Here is a 27,325-nt window from a genome sequence, read left to right as displayed (position 1 = left end):
CTAAACAAGTCCCCTGAGGTTCATATTTAATGTTTTGCTGCATTTTGGGAGGTCTGTAAAAGGTAACCCCTACCTTTAAGGCAACTGTCATCTGCAGAAACAGTCAAATCCAAACTTAAAACGTATCTGCTCCTTTCATATAACCTCAATGTATAATGTTTTCTCTATATAAAATATGATATTATATCGCGCTGATTTTGAATAAAATGAACGTGAAGTGTCGACCCATCATTTACAGACTTCAGTAATCATTTTGATTGCATTGCACTTTATCCAAAATTGCAAATTAATCATTCCCTTTCACCGCGGTTTTCAGTTAACTGCAAAAGGGTAAGTGCAATACCATGCACACGTTGGACTTGCCATCATGCCAAAAGTGAAAAAGAGGGAGAAGTATGTGCAAGTATATGAAGCCCAAATGGAGACTGATATCACATCTCCAAACAGTACACCAAAAAGTACTGGGATCACGTACTATAGTCGTTGTAATATTATGTTTTCTCATCAATCTCTTAAACCGCCATAGAAGTTGTGATACATTAAGTAATACACTGTACAAGTGAACATGATAAAGATCTAATAATGGTTTAGTCGAACGGTCATGTGCATGCTGTGATAGAAGTGGTATTGTTGGCGGCGTCACGTATAGATGATATAAATTGACCTCGCAGATTTGTAGTAGGCTCACGGTAGTGGTTATAGTACATTGTAGCAGTAGTAGTACTAGTAGTAGTAGTGATGTTGGCAAAGGTAAAAGTAGTAGTAGAGCAGTAGTAGTAGCAGCAGTAGTAGATGTGTATTAGTGGTAGCGGTAGTACTTCGGAAACAGAGGATCCGTTTTAAGATTGATTTACTGAATTATTGATAATTATTGAAGAGGGAGGGCAACCAAACAAAGTCATGGCGCTAAATGACTCCTACTCCAGCAGGCCAGGGATTCTGTTTTTATTACCTTGAAAACCCATGGAATAATAATAATAAACCACTTTATAGAGCGCAAATTACATTCAATTCTCTAAGCGCTTTTAGAATTGAGAAAAGACAGATACATGTGAAAGAACACACAAAAACAAAAGAAGAAAATTACATATATCGACCTGAAACACATCATTAACCAATTTACAGAACTCTGACAGTTACTTCACAAACAAATAAACTGCAATAAAGGATTGTACTGATCTAATGATGAACTTTCTCTGATAACATTAGAGAGCTCGGTCGTGATTTGGCAAAAAGGTGTATGTCTGCCGTTTTACAGCGACTACAAAGCCGAGAAAATCGACTTTAAAGTTTTGGCAGTTTCCTTGACCGTAGAAGCCACCTAAACTGTGCAACGCTCAGGGATTCAATTCCATGATTTAGTATACACTTCAAATTTCATTTCCTGATAATTTTCTTGCATCTAACTTTAAAGAATACTTCAGAATTAGCACTTTTAGCATGATTAGAGACATACACCTTTTTGCCAAATCACGTTTACAGGGACTGCGACCCACGCTATTTTGGCAAAAAGGTGTATCTTCTCATGCACCGTGAGAAATCGTGCATTTAAGTTGGCAAAAAGGTGTATGTATAGAGATACACCTTTTTGCCAAATTAATCGATAACAAAATATACCAGATATTTTGTAGGGAGAAGGGTGTATGTGAGACCATTTCTAATCAAATATTAACTCTTGACAATCTTTACTTCATTATTACAAAAAGATTTAAAAAATAACAATAAAGAAAAATATCAGGATGCACAACTTGTTCATCAAACATAGAAAAATGTGCGCAAATTACAACTCACCCTAGAGTCTGAATATTAACAAAACATGGTCTCATGGATATGCATGGTTAAGGATTACAGCTGAAGAATTTTTCTTCTTCCTTCTCCTCCCTTTTTTCAAAAACTTCTACTTCCAATGAGATGATTCATTATATTAGCTTTAGCTTTGTGCCCCTTTTTTCGACAAAAGGTTCGTTTGTTTTCTCTACTGAATGCTTTAGCAAACAAAAAGGCAGTTGTTTGCACATCATGTATCTGTTCTTAAAAACGCAGTTATCATGCTGCTCCCAATTTTTGCAATAAATTCAATAAATGTGAAAATTCAGGTAGGACCATTTAACTGTTTGCATCCACTGAGCACTTTGAGCAGTACATCCAAGTATCATTTCCAAAGACAGGCCGAACACATCTTTATCTAGACCTTTGTGTGTAACTGCCACTAAATGTCTGTTAGGTAACAGCCCCATACGCATAGCGTAATGGGTAGCCGACCTTACAGTCACACAGCACACCATTACACTATGTACAGGCTTCTACATGCACTGCACAGCACGGACAGTGCAGGTATCACTGTCATTTTGAAGCGTAGAGAACTCTCATCCCACAGCCACACTTGCCGGAAAAGCTGTCATTTCAACAGAAATGCTAGATTTTACGAATCTGCGCATCTAATGGCATAGAAGTGGCCATAGAAGTCTAGGACAAACCTTAGATCTGAACTTCTAGATATTAGGTTCTATCTACTCACCGACTAGCAACAAGAAGAAACTTCTGCAGTGCAACGGGCTGCCAGTTTGAGTCAGGAGCATGGCCCGCCACCGCACCGACCGGTGAAACGGTACACATACATGCCAGCAGCTGCAGCACGTATAACAGAGTACATTTGCATATAATATACACAGAGTATAAAAGATACACCTTTCTGCCGTATCATACTTCGCAACTATAATTCATGATTCATTCGGCAGATGGATGTATCTAAAGATACACCTATCTGCCAAATCTTTAAGCTCTCCCCAGCGTGCACGGTTAGAGGTGTATCTAGAGATACACCCTTTTGCCAAATCATGTAGTTCTCTATCCTGGTACGTTATTGTACGTCAAGGGTGTATGTAAAGATACACCCTTTTGCCTAATCAAAAGCAGGAAAATTGATAAAATAATACAGAGATAGCCCCAAGTATCTCGGAAACAAAGCATCGATGACTTATGAAAGTTGGTCACATGAAAATTTCGGCATCGAAAACCCCCCAAATGGTAAAAACCAAAAACATGATATTTTTCAGACATACACCTTTTTGCCAAATCACGACCGCGCTGATTCCAAAGTTGAGGTATTGAATGTTGAAATGATTGTTGACCATATTACTTAGTTGCTTCATTAAACGGTTTTAACCTGTTCCCTACGGGAACCTAGTTACATGTGTTTTAAGTCTATGGGGATTTAAGAATTCAGTATGGAACGGGTTAACAATTGTTTGGTGTTTGAGCGAAGTTTTCGGGAAGGTTGATATTCCTGGAGGAGCTGGTGCAAATAATGAGGAGCTAACTGATCTTGACATTTATATGTAATGATTATAAGTAACTTATTATACTAACCTATTTTTGACTGGCAGCCCGTGCAACGTGTGTAATGTTGAAGAAATAGAGTCATATGTGTTAGTTCGGGATGAAATGGTTGAAACATTTACGATAATAAGTTTATTTTCTTTGTCAGTCCGAACGTATGTACAAATGGGGGACTGCGGGCCCCATCCCTCGCCCATACGACAGACGTCAAATAATTGTGAAGTCATCAACTTTTTATGTCAGAAATTTACACAGTTTTCTGTGTTTTTTTATGTCAGAAACAGGCATGCGCGCAAGCAGCTTCACGTCCAAGAGTCATTAAATCTTAGTAAAAAGACAAAGTCTCGACGAAAAAGGAGTTTGCTGAACAAAGCCTATGAATTATCTGTCCTCCCAGGCTGTGATGTGTATATCTACATTCGTGATGAGTATCGCAGTGTGACATGCTAGTACTTGGGAACACAATGTGCCATTCAGCCTTTTTCAACCCACAATGGATCAAACAATATAAGGAATCCCCCCAAAATAAAGTAAATAGTGTGAAATTTGTACCTTCGATAAAAGTTCCAGTGCACCATAGGAATAGTGTACCCTGTGACACCATTTCCCCAGATCTTGAAGATGACTTGGCGCGGATGATCAGCATATGCGGTTCAACATGTCCACCACGTACCCCAAGAGAGTCACCAACACACAAATCAGCCACATCACATATAGGGACATCTACGCCAGTGCACTCACCACGTGTCGCAACTCACAAATGTTGCACGCCACAACCAGCAACTTCTACGCTTTGGCACTCACCACATGTTGAGCCTCTCACAACTCGCATACCTAAACCATCGACGTTTACGCCAAGACACTCACCAAATGTTGCATCTCGAAAATCTCGAAAAGCAACATGTAAACCAACTTCTTCTCATACGACTCCCAATCTTGATTCACCACGTCCAGCAGCATCAATGCAGCGCTCACCACCTCGTCCTAAACAACAGATGATGACCAAAAAAAGAAAGATGTTTACATCGTTTCGACTATACAATCCGATCAAATTGAACAAGGAAAGTAAATACACTTGTACCTTTGTCAAGAAGAAGAAGAACAGGTCCCCAAATAAATAAAACTAAAGATAAAACCGTGGAAACGAGATCATCACATCAAGGATTAAAGACTTAAGGATACATACCACAGACAAATAGGAGAACTCGAAGGAAGAGAAAAAAAAAAACACGTAATACACTATCAAAGTGTACACATGTACTTCTGTACATAAACAATGAATAAAAAAAAATGTTGATGTGTCAAACGAAGATATAATACAAGTTTTTATTTCCTCCTATTTATCAGCTCATTACTTTAGTTGAGCAGAAGTGCAGAAAGTGGTACTGTTGGTACACGCACTTCTAAGGGCAGATTCTGAAAGAGCAGACTGTAAGGTTAAAAGTCGTTGTACTCTGCAGAAATGATATCTGCCAAGATTTTTTTTTTTTTTTTCAGAATGAAATCAAATTCAAAGGTCAAGTCCTACCTAAACAGTCCGTGAGTTGATTTGAATGAATAAAGCAAAATAAAAAAAGTTCATTAAAATCAGACGTAAATTAAGAAAGTTATGATATTTTGAATTTTGCTTATTTTCATACAGTGATATGAACATATTGACACTATTTCTACAGAGGAAACTGATGATATCATACAATCACTATAACTTTTGTTTGATTATACTTTACATATCATATTTTCCCCTCCAATAATGTAAACTTGGTTTGATTCCTCACGGAACAGGTAAAACATCATTATAATATATTTTGAATCAGTAAAGAGCTTCTTTATCACCAAAGTTGTAGGACCTATATATATATATATATATATATATATATATATAATATAAAATATATATAATATATAGTATATATATATATATATATATATATATACATCTATATATATAAAATATATATAATATATATAATATATATATATAATGTATATATATATATATATATATATATATATATATATATATAGATATATACATATAAATGAAATGTTTGACATTACACTAAAATACAAAAGAAATACACTGAAGTCAGTGCAGTTCACTTTACTTTAATACAAGCATTGATCACCTATGGCATTAGGTGCCTGCGTCTAAAGGTAAAAGTAATCACTGAAAAAAAAAAACAACAAACAAACAAAACAAACAAAGTAGAGGAAGTTATCAGTCATCTCTGTCATAGTATATTATCATCATAAATACTTGTAAACTTGGATTGATTTGCACTGATGTATAGAGATTCTACTATTTCAATTTCAATTTCAATTTCAATTTATTTTCTTATTTCTCGGTGAAGAATACATGATATAACAAAATATGATAATACAAAATGTCCAGCTTGGATACATACATAGAGAAATAGGAATACAAACGTAATACATAGCGGTCGATGTGTCATTTTCAATCAAAGTAAAGGATGCAAAGAGAAATAGATGGAACCTACTAAAAAGCAAAACTTGTTGAGTGTAGGTCCCAACAAAAGCCTAGTGTGGGGTACAGGATGAGGAGCACGGGAAAAATTAAAGACCAAAAGTAAGGATAAACAAAAGAGAATGACTATTAATATTCGGGGGTAGAGAAGATTCTTCTCACATATATATTATATGTATGTGTGTGATAAAATGAGAACAAGTAACCACATGCTGTACACTATAGCAGTTGCTCTAATAGCAATTTTGACATGGGAGTGATATTGTGAATACGACATAATGTTAGGGTTTAAACATTCCGGCTTCCCTAGACACGGAGAAAGATTCGAAAAATGGAAAACATGAACAATTGCAATTCCTATATGTGATATACGCAGCCAGCTGCAATGCCGCATGAAAAAAAAAAGAAAGAAAGAAAGAAGGGGAAACTATGGACGCTATGCGACACGACCGAAGGTCTTACTAGAAGTGGAAGGAAAAACACCGATGGGCAGGAATTTGAGAGAGCATGTAACTAAATGTATATATGCATAAGTCTGTTCACATGGCAACAACCGAGTAGTATAACAGAACAGCCATGAGCATAATAAAAAGGAATGTTAGTGCACTTGTGTGTTGTAGCTATTCAATACATGCTGTCTGAGTTTACGCTTAAAGGATGATAATGACAAACAACTTTTGACTTCTGTTGGGAGATCATTCCAATATTTTGGACCTGTATACATAATTGTGTTTTGGCGAAAATTGTTCGAGTACGTGGAAGGTGATAAGCGTCACTCTGGCGAGTTGGATAGTGGTGGACAGAATTGTTTCTTATGAACATCTGTAAAAAAAAAACATCAGGAAGATCTTTTGAGGAAAATTTATACATAAAAATACCTAAGTTATAATAAAACAAGTCTATCAATTTTAAAATCTTATTTTTCAGAAATAAGGCGTTTGTGTGAGATAAATACCCAGCATGATTAATAGTTCTGATCGCTCGCTTTTGAAGAAGAAAAAGCGAATCCAGCAAGTATTTGGATGCGTTACCCCACGCAAGAATTCCATAGTTAAGATATGGGGAAATCATGGTTGAATATACAATCTGCAAAATATGGTTGGGCAAAAAATGTTTTAGTTTGTTTAGGATTCCTGTGTTTCGTGACAAAATTTTGCTTAAAAAATTAAAATGAGTTTTCCGGGAGAGGTCGCTATCGATGTAAAGTCCTAAAAACTTGGTACTATCTACTCGGGTTAGATTAACATCATTAATCTTAACATGATCAGGAATAACTTGCAGAGAATTGCTAAATAACATATAATGTGTTTTATCAACATTTAATGATAACTTGTTAGCGTAAATCCAGGACTGAACAGATTTCAATTCATTATTCATTATGTTTACAAGGGTAGTGGGATTACGATGAGACAGAAATAAATTTGTATCATCAGCGAAACAAATAAAAGAAAGAAACTGTGACGAATTTTGGAGATCGTTGATGTACAGGATGAATAAAAGCGGGCCAAGAAGAGAACCCTGGGGGACACCGCAAGAAATTGACGTTATACTAGACTATACCAGACTATATCTATTGTACAAACACTAAGTTTCTAGACATCATAATCAAAATCAAAGAATACGCCTAATACGAAACAGTAGATTATCTGCCTGTAATATCAATTGACTCATAGAGTAGCTTAGTGCACATGTATCTGCGTGTGTGTGTTTGTGTTTAGTGTTAGAGCATAGACTAGAATCACCATTGGTAAAGTGTGCACACTATGAAGAGTTTAATAACAACTGCACAAGCTATCTAACTTGATGAGCTCCTTCAAGTAGGCATGTTGTTCCCTCTCGAGGAATCGGTGGATTGTCGCTCAGCAACAACGCGAAACTATGCAGCGCACTGCGGTGAAGGGATAGGAAGTTAATCATGTACTTGGTGCAGAGGACGTACAGACCCAACCCTCCGTGTTGGCTTTTTATATAAGATTTCTTTTCAAAGGCTTTTGTCAGACAAAAAAGCCATTGCCATTCACTTTGTACAGTCTTGCTAAGCGTAGGAATCTTCGGCGATTACGTCACGCTACGCTCTATCTCGAGTTTCCAAGATAACCCCCCCCCCCCAAATCGAGAGATTCCTGACTGCTAAACCAGTACATGATTACAGTCCCCATGTATACACACATGAACACACACACACACACACACACACACATACACACACATTGCAGAGTCCTATATACAGATTACAGAACAATCAGTTTATCAGCGAAATGTGCACTATGACAGAATAGAAACCAGAGGCTATTACATCCCTTACAAGCTATTTCTTTCTCTTTTATTGGTCGAGGGCATTGCAAGTAACAAGACATAATATTGTTTCCTCCAAGACAATCCATATACCGTTGAGTGTCCAATTATTGCCCTCGAGAAATAATTGAATGATGGTATAGTTTTGGTTGAGATGGGTGACTCAGATTTGTAACTATATGCAAGAGAATTATAAACCATTTTTGAACTTTTGAAGGACACGAAATTCTATTAAAGAGGAAGTTAAAGTTTATCTGATAAAATGGCTGAGACATCCAAAAAGAACAAAGTGGACCTAATGAAATGTGGGTTCCACCTTTAATGAAGACTTTTTTGTTACTTTTCAGCCATCTTAAAACCAACTTTCATCAATCGAACTTTGAATTGATCCTAGAATCGTGTGCTCTTTCATATTTGATAAGAGGTTTTACAAATGGTTTCTTATTATATCATTAAAAAATGGAAACCTGAAGCCCAATGCATCTCAAGCAAAACTGAATAATCCCTTTAAAGAGGAATAACAACTACCACAACCACAACCACAACAACAACAACAACAACAACAACAACAACATAAACAAAAATCCGCATGACAATTTACTGAAACGTAACCCTAATATCTAGGACGATTTTTATAAAATCTAGTTTCTCTTTCGCCGGACCTAAATTCTGAAATTCCCTTGATAGCAACATAAAGAAGTTCTAAGTTTTAACACCTTTACCCTTCAATTAAAGACAACTTTAATTAATTCTTGTATCAATGGGAATTTGAATTTTTGAAAGCTGCTAATTCCTTGCTTTAACGTCTTTAACTTTAATTTATTTCATAACCGTTATAATACATTATTTATACAGTTCGACCTCGATTATCCGGTCTCCTTTTATCCGAAAATAATGATAATAATAATAATAATAATGATAATAATAATAATAATAATAATGTCTTATTTACCCAGGGTAGCCTCTTCAGTGTTGCCACTGCTCTACCAGAGGGCCCTGCTATTATTATTACCCTAGCGTTGCCAGGTACCCATTTATACACCTTGGTCGAGAGGGACAGAGTGGGTAAAATCATCTTGTCCAAGGACGTAAGCACTGGGCGGGATTCGAACTCTGGTCCTCCGATCGGGAGTCTGGAGTCGTATCCACTATGCCTGGGGGCGCTGTGTATTATCCGGACGCACTCACGCAGTGAAGGACTTTTTTTTTTTCATCCGAAAATTGAGAGAAAACAGTGAATTTCATGGATCTATTTCACTAATTTCATAAGATGTGCATGATAGGTTTCTCAATAATGAGGTAAACATGTATGGTTTTCACATAAAGATATACTTTATCTTTGTGAAGAAGGGACTACAATTTTGCGCAGCCTAGCATAGATTACAGCACCGTTGCGGGGTACGCTACCTGCCTAGCTGCCAGTGCACTGGGACCACAGCTTGGACAGCAGTTATATACATTAACATTGTGTCTCCCATTTCCGGCCAATTCGCTTATCCGGATGAGCGCCGGTCCCGACATGGCCGGATAATCGAGGTCTAACTGTTATTATAGTCCACATCTCGGTAAGACCAGTCTCATGTGCCTTGGCTTATTGACCCTTGACCTCTTCCTCCTTTACTCCTTCCTCTGTCCTCTCCTGTCCCTTTCTGGCCTTTGACCTCCTGTTTATTCTTTCCGCGCGTATGTAAGAGAGCTGCTTTTTTTCTGTCTGTGGGTGCGTTTGTGTGCGTACTTGTTTTATGTTCTACTTCACGAGGAATATGTCAAATCGTTTCGTTTGATTACTACTACAATTCACTATTCACGGCGGGACTGCATTCTACAAGCTTGGCTTTTTAGCAGTTCCCTTCATTTCCGACATTTTCTTTGTTATGATTCAGTTACATTGTGTCCATGCATTTCTTCATCCAAAGTATATTTATTGTCTCATTGTATGAGCAAAGTAACATTGTGCATTATTTTGTTTATATGCAATTGTCATATTGTGTTCTTTCGTCGGAAATTAAATAAAATAGAATGAAAATGAAGATATACTTCAGAGGATTTTATTTTTTTAATGTATTTGAGGATATCGCATCCCACTCATCGCATTGACACTAGTACAGTACGTTTTTTTTTCTTGTTATTTTTTTTTTCACCAACACCACGTCTTCGCTTCGCAAAGAGACACGTTTGGTTTCCACACACATGTGAATTTGTATCGCGGCTACGCTCCCAGATCTTGCATACCCTAAGCTAAAACGCGTGAGTTTGTGTCTACAAGAAATGAACTTGTGGTGTGACGGTCTACCACAAACTGTACGTAAGTAAATTCCAATTTCTTTGCTATTACTCTTAAAATAATTTCTGAAAAATATAACACAAAATTACCAGGTCATTGTTCGAGCTACTGGTTAAAAAATGTACAACGTTATTTCTTTCGTTCGTATTTATTCTGCTTCTTGAATCAAATCAAACTACATAACGTGTGTGTTACAGGGAAAAAAACAAATAATCAAATGACAAAGGAGTTAAATACAAATGAAATACAATGAAATGCAATTGGAAAGATAAAGTCGAATACACATTAAAGACACATAATAGATATACCTAACGAGAGGTTAAATTCAAAAAGCGATACATTATGCTATTTACTTGAGCTAAGAGACCGAAGCTGCTCAAAAAAGAAGAAAATATTTCTAGATTAATATATTAGGATACCTTCAAAGACATTTTTTGCGATGCACTAAGTGTAGTTTTATTATATTTCTTTTTTATGATAACTTTATTTAGGTAAAAAGTAAAGATAATAGCCTTTATTTATTTTGTTTTGAAACTCGTAAGTCAGACTGATGCAACGCGTGTGTAAAATACCATGTACTTGGTGCTTATGTTAATGTACGCGGCCACGGATAAGGATGTTAACATTTCTCCATATGACGATTATTTCTTATTTCTTTTTTTTGGAGGGTGTTCGTCAAATGAAGTCGATATCTAAAAGACGAAGTAACTTTGTTAAATGACCCTTGAAAAAAAATATCGACGTGGAATTTCATGCTTTGCTTTGTTGAGCTATAGAAGGGATTACCGTATCTTTGATGGATGTTATATTCGTTCTGGTTACAGGAAAATGCATGCTATGATTATGTGTCATATTGTAGCCAATGCTAAAGAAAATTAATCATTTCGATTTCAAACTAAAAGAGGTATAGAAGCTCCTGTTATATCGATTACTCATGAATGATTGGACGATTTGATAGTATAACGATAAAATCCTCATAGTGGTTAAGTGTTCGTGTTGTTTGTACGGTTGATAATGTGGGATGTATTCGTTTTGCCTGTTTATCTGGTTTTTTTTTTTGGGGGGGGGGATATTGGTATGTATTATATCTTTGCCTATTTATATTTCGTATATTTTGCCCCTTCCTTGATTGTCAAGGTTGATTGGTATGAAGAGTTTCTTTGCAAATACCGATAAGTCCATTTTTCATGAAAATCAATCGACATTGTTTACTGTGATTTAAGGAATTGTGGGACCAATCTTAAGATATAATCAGTTTATAACAAAACGCAATATAACTCGGACTATTTCAGTATAAAATCAGTGTTTTGCTGCAAAAATCGATAAGTCCACTTCTCGTTTTGTTGCATAAGCCGATAAGTCCAGATTAATAAATCAGCATACCGTGTATACCGTATATGTGTCAGGTGATTTCATTGATTATGCTGTGTTATGCATGCTGTAAAGTAACTATGTAGGATTACATACACGCACGATACGGATTCCGCTATAAGCATGCAGGCTGCAGTGCCAGCGTCGCGGCTACTGCGTGCTGATCTAAATAATCGTGTATGACGATAAGCTTCTAGAGGCTACCCAGCTTTCGTCCAACCCGGGACGAAAACGGGAGCGCAAGAAATGAAATAATTATACCGTTGATAATTTATGGTAATGGGATTCAAAACATGGTGTCCTGCTTCCCTTGTTCCAAAGAACAGCATGTGTGCCGAATTGCATGAGCATTGCTACAAAACATGATTAAGTACTTTGATCCAATTATTTTGTCCTGATTTATTTTCATGATATTTGGTTGCCATAGCAACGCAGTTTCCAACACATAAAAAAAAAAAAAAAACGTCTTCACCACCTCCATTGACAACACCAATGTGTGTTTACCAAAGTTCGTGAGCATTTTGCTTGAGAAACTGAGGAAATTCTGCGATCCACACTATTTTCCCAAATTATTGTCATACATGCCGTTTGCATATTATTACCATAATGTGTTGTTATCATGGCAACGCGGTTTCCAACCCATTCGAAAAAAGTGTCTTGCACATCTTATTCCCGACACTAATATTTGTGTACCAAGCTTCGTAAGCATTTTGCTTGAAAAATGAGAAACTTTTTCGATCCCTAATATTTTCCCGATCAATCGCCGTAATATGCTGTTACCATGGCAACGCAGTTTTTGAGCCACGAAAAAATGTGACTTCTACATTTACCAAGGGCCAATGTTCGAGCCAGATTTCATGATCATTGCTCGAAAAATGCGGAAGTACCTCGAATAACAAAAGCCATTCAGTGATAATGTTTCCAATACATTTGACAAGAATAAAATGTCTTGCACATCTCCATCCCAAAACCAATGTGTGTGTGCTAGACTTGCAACGGATCTGTTTTATACTACGAACGGTGGACTTACCGGTTTTTTGCCGCAAAACACATTGAAGAGTACAGAATTTCAATGTATTTCCCTTTGTGTAGATTTCTAAAAATTAAACCTTCTATTACGTAGGTAACCGACATTCATATATGATCTCTACATCATTCGCGTTCTACACCAACAGAGCGTAACGAAAAATTGTGATTTAAAAGAATTGAACAAAATGGACATATCGGTATTTGCGAACAAACTCTTCATATCCGAGGTTTCCCTCGCCCGTTTCCTTGTTAACAACACGTCTTGCAAGTCACGTTTCCGGTCTATAATTCAGCAGCTACAACCGCTATATCAAATTCAAGATTCCTCGTTGCTAGGTTACCTCAAAACTAGAGCTAGAGAAAGCAGCATAAACGATGTATTGCCATTGACTCTGAAGCAGCAAGAAATCGGATGACGGTGAGGCTATAGTACCTTCCCTTATTGTAAAGTATGACTGCTGAGGAGCCCTTACTACTCAAAGCTTTTTCTTTTGTCATTTTTATGATCGATTTTGATGAAACATGGACATCCTTTATTGTCTGATATAACTGTATGCCTATTTAAATTTTGGTATTGAAATAGTTGGGTTGGATTTGAGTTTCATGTCATCCCTCGCATAGACTATTTTTTCAGCCAGTTAACGAATAAGTTTCTCAACACAAAAACAGAAACAAACTAGCGGATTATTGATATTAATGGAACAAGTGAGTATTTAGATATTTTTTTTTTTTTGAAAGTGATGGCAGATTGTTGGTTGTGGAGAGTTTTGGGTAGTTGATTCCACAGTTTGGGAGCAGCCGATGAAAATGCTTAATTACCAAGTGTGGCCAGCATCTTGGAAGTTGGGTGATTCAGTGTGATACCTTGTGAGGAGCGGAGGGTGGCCTATAAATGACTGAAAAAAGGCGGACAGATTCATACTTGATGCTCCATTCCGAATATTCAAAGGATTGGTAAGGTTTCAGCTCACTCGTCATCACTTGTATTCCATCTCTAGCCAAGAGGGCTTTGCCACCACCAGGTCGGGGTGGCCGAGGATGATAGAGAAGCTTATAGCCTGGTAGGGTCACTTCAGCCCTGTGGGCATCAACAGTATCTTTCAACCATGTCTCGGTTATAACAAAAAGATCAAATTTCTCGTTCGGGACACAGTCAACGAGGGAGCAGGATTTGTTCCGAATTGACCTTGCATTGACCATGCCAAATTTCACATTTGACTTCTGTCCATCTTGACATTGACATAATGTCCCCTGTGAACACTGGAATTTCAAACAGGATTCCTAAATGAAGCGCGTGCTACAGTATTCTGGCCACCGCTACAACCTCTCCGAGTGTGGGGTATAACATTCACTTCACAACTGGGGATTCTACACACAACATACAAACAAGCAAGCAAGGAAAGCAAACAAACAAACAAATGCATAAATACTGGACCTGCGTTTTTCCTGCTATTGAGATGGGAGTGATGCCTCCTCTAAATGTTCCATAATGACCTTAAATAACATGTTTGGTAAATAATATACATATATATATATATATATATATATATATATATATATATGTGTGTGTGTGTGTGTGTGTGTGTGTGTGTGTGTGTGTGTGTTGTGTGTGTATTTCAACAAAATTATGAAGCTATTGGAACATATCTCTCTATCAGAATTAAAAGAAGAAATCCGCCAATTCAATTCTTTTATTTCCTCTGTTAAAAAACAAACAAACAAACAAAAAACACAAAACGCAGAAACCTCCGTCACAAATGTCAACATCAGTTAACTGTTTGCAATTAAAAAAATGAATAAATGAATAAATGTTTCTGGTTCTGATTCTGGTTCAAAATGTCAAAAGAAACATTATTCATCTGTTACAAAATTACAGTAAATTTCAAAGCTGTTCCTTTGTATACACCTCCCAAGGCAATTACGTAAACTGAAACTCCTTGTATTTGTTGATAAGCGTTGAACTTCTCGGCTTCAAAAATATTTCTTGGAGTTCTTTATCACTCAACAAGAAAAGGGTGCCTCAATATTTCTACCAAATATATTCATGTTGTAAATCTCTAAGAAAATATTGATAAATTTGTTTCATATCAAGATGTCGAGAATGTTCTACAGACTTCACTCTTCCGTTATCAAAGAGATTTATTGACTGACAAGCTCTCACACACACACACACATAGAAATATTTCTTGGCTTTCTCTTTCACTAAACAAAAAAAAAGTACTGCACTTATATTCCTGCAAAATGTATGGATTTTGTAAATCTCTAAGAAAATATTAATACATTTGTCTACTATCAAGATGTTGAGAATGTTCCACGTTCCACTCTTCCATAATCAAAGAGATCTATTAACTGGCAGATATCAAGCTCACACACACACACACACACACACACACACACTTACAGACACACAAACCAACGGCTAAAGTCAGAACATGAATAGCTAGATGCAGTACGGAAAGCACATAGATCCGCAAAAGCAATGGGTGAAAATAATATGTACTATAATTTTGGAGGCATCCTTGAAAAAATTAATACGGTTGATAAAACGTCATAAGAATCATGACAAAAGTTGAGCCAAACGTATATGACCTTTCCTGAAAATGTCACGACATCGTCATTTCTTTATATTTCAATGAATAATATTACCTATAAATAAAAAATGAAACCAAAAAACAACAACAACAAATTGTAAAAACGCGCGTATTTATGACCTTGTAGGCAGCGGACAAAATTAAATATCAAATAAATCAATACCACTTTATGAAAGGCAGAAACTGCTGGGCAGTGTATTGGCAGATCGACAATCTGTCCCTGTAAGGCCTTTGCTGTGTGTGTGTGTGTGTGTGTGTGTGTGGTGTTTTTTTTTTCCCCTAAATATAGATCGTGCTTAGGAATACAGAAATGTCATATATTATCACCATTCCACGTACAGACGTACACGAGATCGCACATATCGGATACGTGAAAGCCCGAAATCTGTGTTGAAAGACGAGTATTTTATAGAAGCCAAAAATCCTATTGCTCTGTTTTTTTTTTTTTTTTGTTTCTCCACATAAATTGTTCCTGTGTTCTTTTATTCCTACGGATCTACCATAAGCGCTTATTCGATTTGACAACATTTAGTGCCTCGGTGTTTCTTTTTCTTTGCTTTTGTCTGCCTTTTAAGACTAGTGTTACGTTGTCTACATTGGCCGAGCGATGAAGCGAACCATACAACCTAGCCTTCTGAATACACTGGCTGCCATTATTTTTGGTGAGTTAGAATGGCATTTACTCCACAGTGACTTATTAACAATGTGTCAATTGTCGGTAATGAACATTAATATAATTATAGGAGCATATTCGAATTTGAGGCATTGTAACTAATAGGCCCACAACTACTACCACTACTACTACTATTACTACCACTACTACTACCACCACTACTACCACTACTACTACCACTTCTACTACTACTACTACTACTACTACTACTACTACTACTACTACTACTATTACTACTACTGCTGCTACTACTACTACTACTACTACTACTACTACTACTACTACTACCATTAGTACTACTATATTATCACTATCACTACTACTACCACCATCTCTACTACTACTTCTACTACTACTACTACTACTACTACTACTACTACTATTACTATTACTACCACCCAGTGTGAAGATGTCAACAGCCTTGATTCTTGAATATTCTCGAATATTGTGTTTCGCAAGGAAGCTTGCTCTCCTCATAACTATTCATAGTTCTAATTATCAATGATTTCCAATGGCTACTGACAAGATCCTCAGGTACTGATATTTAGATGACTCCAATCTATTTTACTCTCATTCTGACCCAAAATATCTGGACGAGAACAGTGAATGACGAGCTCAAGGAAGTTATACTGCGGGTTTCTAGCCATGAATATTAAAGAGACCGCACATATGCTTCTAAGCAACTCCATACATAGATTCCCCGTGCATTTGGTGCTCCTCCCCTAAAAAAAACAAACAAACATCAGTTTTCTTTCAACGTTTTTTTCTTTTAGGCGTTGTTGTTGATAAGAAGCTTTCACGTAAGTGTGAAATCAATGATAATTCTAACATTTCGCATTAAAATATCTCCCTACATGTGCATTAAAGTCACTGTATTCAAATTTAGTAATTATATATTTTCTATGTTATGGGATAGTACCCACTTTTTTTTTTTTTTTGAAGTGATTTCAATGAAATAATGCTGGTTGGTGTTATTTTGCTGAAAGTACATTAACACTGCTAAAAATGTTCAATCTATGAATTCTCAGGTCCTTTAATAGTTAAAGGATGTTACAGTATTGGTGGAGATGAGAACTGGACTTTTATTTTTTATTATATTGTTTTTTTTTTTTTTGCGAGAAACCAAGGAAACACTTACGAAATAGTAGAGAGCATACCCTTTTAAGAGGAATTCAAAGTATATTTCATGAAAATCGGGTTTGGAATGACTGAAACAGCCAAAAGCAAAGTAAAACAAAGCAATCGTAATAAATGGTGGGTCCCACACTTTATAAGAATCGCTATGTTTTTTGGATATCTCAGCCACTTCGGAGCCAATTTTTCATCAAATGAAAGTTGAATAATTCCTTATGGAATTACATGCTCTTTCATATTTCATAAGAGGTTTCTCATTAATTCTTCAAAAATGTTAGACAAATGAAATTAGGTCTCAACCAAAATTATGCGATCTCTTTAAAGCTCTGTGCACTCAGTAAACGCGGTAGACATTAATTGAAGAGTCTGTTTGCAAAAAAAAAAAAATATTTGCCAAATGGAGATATTTGCGATTAATGGTCAAGAAAAATAAAGAGAATAATAAGAAAAAATGTGTTTCTTTTGACCATAACTTTAAAAATGTACCTTTATATGTAGTGACCGATATATCATTTAAAAGGTATTAGTTTTTACTTTATGACAGAGACCGTACTTCAAAATCTTCCAAAATGGACTTATCGGTTTTTGCGAACAAACTCTTCAATTACTGACTGCAAAATTGACACTGACTGACACGAAAGGGAAGTTAGTATACTTCTGATGGTGTGAATGATTTTCCGCCCGGTTAACATGATGGAAAAGGTACGAACGTTATATAAGATCATCTACAATGTATAGACATCACACCACTATTAAACATCATAATTGTTATTTCAAAAATTTAAACCTCTTTGTGGAAGTACAGTAATCAGTTTCCTTGCAACCTTTGCCTAGCAGCTTCAGTGAGGGCAAATTTGACATATTTATTAGTGATTAGGGCATATCACTTTTATTATTATTTTTTTTGGCAAGTCTCAAGGGTCTCACCGATTTCGGATTGTGGGGAAACTTGTCCGGCTGCTAGCATCAGCTGCGGAACTCATACTCTACCTAGCGGGGAGACGGTTGCCATGGTTTATAAGTTGATGCAGGATGCAGACATCGCTAAGGTGATTGATCATCCAATGTTGATGGGGAAAAGACGGTACATCTGCGTAGTTCCAGGTAAATTCCATTCACGTGTACTTCTAAATCTAATGACACGTTATAACTGTAAGAAAAAAAAAATGCTATTGAAGTCATGATGTTCGTTAATCGAAATATTGCCGAGACTATGTATATATTTAAAAGAAGAAGTTGTTCGCGTCAACAAAAGATTCTTGCCTGAAATTCCAAGTATGATCCTCTGGCATATAAATAAACAACGGAGCAGGGTGAACCCCGAGTATATGAACACTTATTCCTCTGGATGGGGGAGTTTGTAGATGTCGTTGTTTTCTACTCAGCATAAATAAGTGTTGTCCCTTTTATTTTGAGTCGAGTGTCTGCTTATCTGCTCCGAGTATCAAGTTAGATACAGGAGACGTACATCATTTATAAGGATGTTATGTTAAGCCAGAAAACACTTACTGTTTTTGCAGACGTTGTCTTATGGTAAATAAGGGACAACTCATATTTTCATTGCAGGCGTATATTGTCTGTCGCAGAAGAAACCGGTAACACTTAGTTATGTATTAGAAATCAGATATGAACATTCAACGCATCATTTTCAAAGATGTACTGTCACTTCATTAAACATGTTTTAGCAAAGTAGATTCATTATTTTGATTTTTAAATATTCTGCAGAAATCAATCTACAGCAGAGCTTTCGCATCGTTTTCACGTCAAGCAAAAGCTATGGAAATAAATGACATGATGACTTCAATAATACAGATATTGTTTTTGCTGTTTTAGTTGTTGTTCCCGTGTGATATTATCTGTGATTTTGTTTGTTTGTTTGCTTCTGTCGGCCGACATAAGCCTGTACCTCGGCGCCATGTCAGAATCGCGGATCGTGTATGGAAACCGAAACCGGCTACGAGTGTATGTGCACCACTGACTACTACGGACCCCAATGCTGTACGTTGTTCACCATCTTTTTTTTTTCTTTTTTTTTTTCAATTCACCGAGAAGTTGTACAAAAAGTACACCGAATACTAATGGTATATTTCAATTGTCACTGCGTTCTTGATCAGCTGCAATTATAACACCAAGGACACAGAAGGAATGAAGTTTCCCAAGCCAGTCCCTCGACCTTGTCAATATCCGGCGCCACCTAAAGGTCACTACTCGTCAAACCCCAAATCAGATTTATCTCTATCAAAATGAGAAAGTACATTTTAAAGAACAACTGCATACAAATTGATTGGATTACCCTTGTACGTAGTAATTTCGTTAATTGAAAATAGTTTCTATTGAGATACATCATTATTGTCCAATAATTTTCTTGATTCCTCCTGTCTGTCTCTGTCAGTCAATTGACTTAGTTACTTTGTGAATGTTTAAAGATAATATAAAGTTTGGGTACCTCAAAAGTTTCCCTGAATTTCCTTGTCTTAGTTTTAGTCTTAGTTTGGTACGAAACCATTATTGCATGATTACTAAGACATGAGAGCACTTTGGGGCGAGTAAGTTTCACAGTGTTAGTTATATGAAAGGTACTTTAACCTGAAACACAAACTAAGACAAGGAAATTCAGGGAAACTTTTGAGGTACCAAAACTTTATATTGTCTTTAAGCCTTGCATGCATTGCTCTTCTTGATTTTACCTTGACGTCAATTTAGTAAGTGAAGTTATTAAAAGTGTATTCACCTATCAACTTGACTTGCAAAATGTAGCATGCCCGCTTATATACACGCCGGATGGGGGATCTCCTCTGAGGTATTTCTTATTTCCGGGTATCGACCTGACCGGAAGTACATCTCGCGTGGAGTTTGAGGTCAGCGCTAACCACGACGCACACCTCGCCCTGTCCGGTATAAACGCGGCGGAGAGATTTATGTACCGATTAGGTATTACTAATCGACCCCATTCCATTTGTCTTGTTTCCCTTTGTGTGTGTGTGTGTGTGTGTGTGTGTGTGTGTGTGTATCATAACTTAATTACGCCTAAGGACATGAAGCCGTTCATCACCAGTAAAAACGAAAACAACATATGAATGTAGAAAATGAGATGAGGTAGCCATGTGTGAAGTGTGCATGCATGTGTGTGTGTGTGTGTGTGTGTGTGTGAGTGTGTGTAATGTGTTGTGTATGGGGGAAGTGGTATACGTGTACTTGTCTGCATTTATTATGTTGTATAATTTGTACATATGTTATACTCCATGTAAATATGTTACACCTTGCCATATACTGTAGTATATTGTGTAAAGGGGCCCCGACCACAAGCTGTGCTTCACTGGGGTCCCAAATGTATCATTCTGAACTTTTGCAGATTACGTCTTGTACTTTTGTTATGTTTGATTTGGTTTAAATAAACTGAACTGAACTGATCACAATATTCGTACATAATCAATGACACTGCATCACAAAACCAACAAAAATATCATCACGCATGGATATTAGTTAAGCTAAGATTAAGCTGAAATTGACCATGCTCTATAAACACATTCTGTTCATTATAAATGCCAACTTTCCAAGCAGTTTTGAAAATGAAGAGTGTGAAAATGAATTTCAAGATATGATAAGGACCCTCCAAGACACTGATCTCACTACTGTACCAAAAAAAAAAAAAGTTGTAGAAAAATTGTTCAAAACACACTTTCCCTTTCATTTTCCCTCTCATTTGGAGAAGAAGAATAACTCGTTCAGAAAATATGAAAAAAAAAAATTACTTGCTTGACACGTTTAATATCTTTTGAGTTCTCATGTAAAATCAAGGGGTGCGACCTTTTGTTGGTTTTGTGATGCACGGTCACAAACATTGAGAGAATAGACCCTAAACTATAAAACGATAACTCATTCAAATCGACACTTAACATTTCGAAACGCTATCCACTGCATCGACAGCAGTGAAGGAATTATTTGATCAAGCGGTCTTGATCATGCTATATCAACACATTCTGTCCATTGGTTACTGTAAAGTTTCAAAGCGGGAACATTTTTCATTTAATTTTTTTTTAGAGTTAAAAGTGAAGAGTGTGCAAATGATTTTTAAGAAATGAAAAGTGGCTTCTTGGACATACCTAGTCCAGGCGCGGTGGAGCACCCCAATTTGCATCTCATTATCGCCCCGTTCTATTTGAATTTCCAACGGGCATCCACGGCTGCCCGAAACTGTGTGCATGAAAAAGTCAAATCTTTACCTTCTCCTTGTGCCGCTATGCGTGCCGCTAGTAAACTCAAACTTCCCACACTATCTAATTTTTTAAAAACCTTCCTTTTGATGAAAAAATTATGAAATTTGCTGCACTAGAACCTGAGATATTAAAGCGTTTTGAAAATCACCTCTCGCAAAACATGCTCTCTGTTTTTTTCCGACTGGACTATGGCCGGGCTCCAATGTGTCCGAAACTGGCAATATAAGTTCATCAGGCCTCAATCCATATATGGTGAAAGTTTTCGCTTTGTACCACCTGTACTTTTTGAGAAATCAACTTGTTTCTACAGGGTTTGGAATAGAAAATTGTAGTCGGCGAAACAATTAGAAAATGACGTCATTTCTTTTCCCGTAATATTGGGCATGCGTGGTACGTGAGATTCAGGATTTCGTGCTCATTGTTGGTTTGCATGTGACGCAGTCAATTTTGCTGAGTGTCGCACGGCGGTGATTGCTGAGCTGCTGCCGCGCACGCTGCATGCAGCAATGCGTTGTGTGTGCTGTGACATGCAACGCCACAGTGACGCGATTAATTATACATGGGACCGACCTGTACGCTTTGCGTTCGTGTCATTTTTGACATCACCTTCTGTTTTTTTCCGACACAACCATGGCCGGGAATATTATGGTATGAAATTTAAAATGCAAGCAGATAAATAAATTTCGGTGTACTTTGTTTGAATGGCGCTTTTGTTCCGCAATCACACTTCGTGAATTTTAGGATGATTTTCGAGGCATATTTTTGGTAATTTTCCTCGCCAGGTTTTCGCTAAAATTTCACATTTTATCATTGTCAAATCCTTTAATATGTTATATGTGCATATTCGGACATGTTTTCAAATTCAAACTAACTCAATTTTAATCCGAAAATAGGTTTCCTGAAATTGTTATTAGCTTGAGAAGTTGTTTACTTTTTCTCAACTACGCGAGTACATGTTGTTTACTTTATGCAAATGAGGCTCGGCTGCCGATGGATTTCTGCGAGATAATTGGGGTGCTCCACCGCGCCTGAGTCACACTTCTGCCAGAAACATATTTCAACTTAATTTTATCTTCCCAAAGTTAAGAATAATGTAGACGAAGAATACTGGTAGCTCTTAAAAAAAAAAAAAAAAAAAAAAAAAAAAAAAAAAAAAAAAATTAAGATCGACTTTGTTGACCTGTTTTTACTTTTATGTATATATATATATATATATATATATATATATATAAATTTCAATCCTTACGTAAAATTAACTGTTGCGACTTTCTGTTGGCTTTGTGATGCAATGCATACATGCGCAGAAAGACTCCGTCATCAAAAGGTGTCAATCAATTTGTACTCAAATCAGACCTTTTTTATTTTGAAGCCAGTGGGTTGATTTACGAGCAGTTCCTTCAACTGTCACAAATGTCTTGTACTAACATCACTGCAATTTGCCAACAGTTATGTACATGAACGGTGACCTTGTCCTTCATGAAATTCTTTTTTTTTTCCCGGATATTGAATGCAAAATATAGTTTTTGGAGCAGGCGGAAACACGATTTTCTTCGTCCAGCGAGATTGCTCATCAGCTATCGGTGACGATTTCGCATGTTCTACTGCTGCTTCAACGACTGCGATTGAAGCCAAGCTAACAACGATGCCGGCATACGACCACTTCTGGGTGACATTCAACGGCGGGTGTATCGAGGTCGGTCGCTATGGCAACTCTGTTCCCTTCATGAAATGGACAGACCCAAACCCTCTCCCTATACAGTTCGCAGGGGTCTGGACGGGATGGGGCTCTGACGGTTACTGGAAGTTTAAATCGCTTTGTTGACATGGATGGTCTTATACTCGGCACCTTTTGGGAAAGGTTTTAGCACAGTGATACCCAGCAATTATTTCCTTATCTTTTTGTAAGTTAGAGTGAAGATTTTTTTTTTGTTTAACTCTACACATTCTAGTAACGTTTCATCTATCTATCCACGGAATATTTTGCAAGGAAAACATAGATTAATGTTGTGAAAAACAGCGATTAGTCAACGGACGAGAGATAACAAGCCTACCTTCAATTAAAGTTAGTACGATTCGTACAAGGAAAAAAAAAAACACGCATTGTTTTTTTCTTTTCTTTTTTTGCTGGAACATTTTTAGTGACAAAGGTAATTATGTGTCCAAATCGTGCAAATTTTCTGGGCGTGTTTGTGAATAATCAAGACAATGTCACGCACATTAAAGACGCTATAGAGCAAATTATACTGTCCTTCTTGTCTTCCGTGGGTCCACGTATAACAAATGACTTGAAATAGATTTAGTTTGTGAATGTGTGTGTTGTGAATGGGAAAGTCGATCTGAATATCGGTGAAAATGTGAAAAACGTGAAAGATTCGAAACTGTTCTGAACTTACCAATCTGTTTTTGATGTGTGATGAAAAGGATCTTGGCATTGAATAGATAATCGAGTTGAGTTTATATCCGCGATGGATGTGAAAGATGCCATGACTGCGAAACGGTTGTAACGCCATATTCATTTCAAATTAAGCTAACCATTGGAAAATAAAATCTCTTTCAACTTGCTAAATTTCCTCTAATAATAAAGTTATTAATTTCCTCTTAATATAAAGTTATCAATTTCCTCTAATAATAAAGTTATTGTTAGAAATAGTGCACGTTATTGTCTAAACTTTTTTTTTTTCTATTTGGAGATTTAATAAGTAGCATACATTGTAAACAGTGGATTACCTTCGTTTTGCAATGGAATTCTTCAGAGCCTGAAGTGAGGGACAAATCGCATCCCAGATGGCTTAAATAATATATGGAATTAAAGAGAAAGGAAAATAACCAATAAAAACCCTTGCAACGAAATCAGACGTAAGACAGACATTTTCGTCGAAATTCATAAATATTCAAGTTCAACATGCCTTCGACTGTGCATCACAAAGCCACAAAAAAAAAAAAACGAAAAAATAACTGTTTTGAGTGAGGACTCAAAATAGGTGAAAAGGGTCAGACTTGTCATTTTTCATATTTCATTATCTATGAAAGAACAAATCTTCGTCTGACTAATCCTTATACTTTGGATCATGAATATATTGGAAATTGTTTTTTTTTTCTTCTTTTTTTTTCTAAAACGCTTCTTGGTATGATTAAATAGGATGCAACTCTTGAAATCTGGATGATTGTACTGCTTTGGAAGTTGGTTTCATGGATAGAATTGTCCGGAGAAGTAAGAACATTAGCAACTTAATGCAATCATCTCTTCATTGTGTTTGCTGAAGAGGTTTACGTCCTTGGTTTGATTCTAGAAATCGCACAAAGTGAAGTTTGGTGTGATTTAGCACGTCATTAGAAGTGAAACTTCTGCCCCTCTTTTCTTAGTATTCTTTTTTTTTCAAATTGTGATTCTTATCATTATTTAGGCTATTTAGGCTAGATTAATTCAATCGTATTAAGATATACATCATGAAGCTGAGAATCCGCCTTTTCAGAATCTGCCATTATGCTATAAATGCACGTCTGACAACTCTTTGTTAGTTTTGTGATGCTGGTTCATATATATGTATGTATATAATTATATATATATATATATATATATATATATGACCCGCTACAACAAAATGATCCTAATGTCGGGCGAGGTCAATTATTTGAAAATTGCAATGCATAATTTCCTAATCTTTTTGCTTTAAAATTGATATATAACACATCTTATGAAAATAATTGGCTGCGGAGATATCGATGTTTAAAAGAGAGCATGTCGAGACGTCTGGGAAATCACTGTTTCGAGAAAAGCACCCTAAAAGTTTTCCTTGCGATCAAGCGCGATCAAGCGATCAATCGCGATCAAGGGACACGCAAGTCAGTTTTCACCTCCGGACAATAGAAGGCAAGCCCTAGCAACTCCCGAAATGCTCATTCAAGCACAGCGTCGGCGGTCTCCTCACCGACCAATCAGTGACCAGGATGCCAGGAGAAGCGGCTGGGCATAGCGCACCCCCCCCCCCCTGCACACACCAGTCGACTGGGCAGTGTGTGAGCTTCACGCTTCGGTTAACGGCAAGCAGCAAACTGACCAATGAGATCACTCTGGTCGTTGTTAGGGTCGGAGCCTATCTGTGGCGCTCAATCCAAATTTTGGAACCAGTTTCTGCTTCGTTGAAACGCCAAAAAATATGGCCCTGAAAAACGCTATTTTTTTGGTCCTTCCTTTCACCATTTTGCTTCAAAATTTCAACAGATGATAGAATATATGTCAGACTACAATAATATGTCAAAATCAGAAAATCGTAAGTTTTGACCAATTTTGATGGTCTGACTTCAAACTCGATTTTCACGGCTTCGACAGTGCGCGACTTTAGGACCCTTTTGTTGTAGTGGGTCACATATATATATATATATATATATATATATATATATATCACGTAACTATATGTATATATATGAAGAGTTTGTTTGCAAAAACCGATAAGTCCATTTTTGAGGATTTTGAAGTATGGTCTCTGTCATAGAGTACAAAATAATACCTTTTAAATGATATATTGGTCACTACATATAAAGGTATATTTTTGAATTTATGGTCAAAAGAAGCAAAAATTGTTATTCTCTTTATTTTTCTTGACCTTTAATCGCAAATATCTCCATTTGACAAATATGGACTTATCGGTTTTTGCAAACAAACTCTTCATATATATATATATATATATATATATATATATATATATATATATTGTTGTACAGTCTTCATGTCACAACGTTCTGTTTACCTATTCTCTGTTATCATAGGAAGTTAAACATGTCCCACTACAACAAAAGAATCCGAAAGTCGGGGGAGGACAATTTTCTGAAAATGGCATGATATTCCCGTATTTTTCTACTTTAATTTCATATATAACACAACTCATAATAATACTCGGTTGCAGAGATATCGATTATTATTATCATTGTTATTACTTATTCGACCAGGTAAAGAATATAGGATACATATCATTAACATCACAGACATGAAACAAAAACCAGAATGAACATTACAAAGGATACACTGTACTGTACACGTTACACAAAATGAAAATGAAATGAATGGAGACTACATGAGGGTCAGGGCACATAAAAGTAAATACATTTACTATTGCCCGTAGGCATGTGAACCCACACATGTTGCCCCTAAGAAACATTTAACAATAATTAAAAAATTATCACTCAACCCCTGATCCCCAACCCATAATCCTTATCAAACTTCAAATCATAAAACACACTATACAATTCCAATATAATCATCCAACCCTTGACTTCATTTATATTCATACATTAATTTCAAAAACTGAAAAAATACGTCAACATAAATGTAGGAGATTCCTGGATTTCCACACGACCCCTAACCCTAAGCCTCTAACCTCTTTAAACATAATCATCATTGTCGTCAGCATAAAAATAAAAATGAAGCACATATGTACAAATTAAAACTAAAGCTATTACTCAATGTGATTAATACCCCATCAAATACCGAGAATGTAAACTCAGCTAACAATAATTTGTATACTGTTACCACAACAACTCAATGTTCAACGTGAACAAAATTACAATGATGAATTTTGAACACCCACATATCATAACAGTCACATATGCCGAATTTCAAATCAATTGCCCAAAAATCTGAAAAAATAAACTAAAATCACATTATCATATGATTATCATTCAAAATATGGAGTTACCATGAAACACATTTCCCAACAATAAAAAAAAAATCGAATCAAATCTTTCACATGTAGGTAATATAATGATCACACATATCAAATCCAAAACCAAATACTAAAAAAAACAAAACAAAAACAAAACAAAAACAAAAACAAAAACTGAGAGAGTTAGCCAAACCAAAATTGTTGTATAATCCTCATCCAAAACATACTGATATCATGGCAACACTTT

The 27,325-nt window shown here is 36.3% G+C and overlaps 1 protein-coding gene across 2 annotated transcripts in view; it reads left to right on the top strand.

Moving 5' to 3' along the window:
• The window catches only part of LOC140246956 (C3 and PZP-like alpha-2-macroglobulin domain-containing protein 8), a 39,946-nt gene extending 16,388 nt beyond the window's left edge, over positions 1-23,558 (top strand). The window contains exons 2-6 of one of the 2 annotated variants that reach the window (XM_072326270.1): positions 15,970-16,056; positions 18,121-18,305; positions 19,101-19,199; positions 19,959-20,132; positions 22,939-23,558. In XM_072326270.1, coding sequence (XP_072182371.1) covers positions 18,212-18,305; positions 19,101-19,199; positions 19,959-20,132; positions 22,939-23,240 — 669 coding nt within the window. In that variant the 5' untranslated portion in view covers positions 15,970-16,056; positions 18,121-18,211 and the 3' untranslated portion in view covers positions 23,241-23,558. Of the gene's footprint in view, positions 1-15,969; positions 16,057-18,113; positions 18,306-19,100; positions 19,200-19,958; positions 20,133-22,938 lie in introns of both variants that reach the window. The other variant, XM_072326269.1, reaches the window with a different exon arrangement.
• The last annotated feature ends 3,767 nt before the right edge of the window (positions 23,559-27,325 follow it).

Source organism: Diadema setosum, chromosome 3, assembly GCF_964275005.1.
Source record: "Diadema setosum chromosome 3, eeDiaSeto1, whole genome shotgun sequence".
NCBI lineage: Eukaryota > Metazoa > Echinodermata > Echinoidea > Diadematoida > Diadematidae > Diadema > Diadema setosum.
Note: the sequence above shows the minus strand (reverse complement) of the source record. Positions and strands in the feature narration are given on the sequence as shown.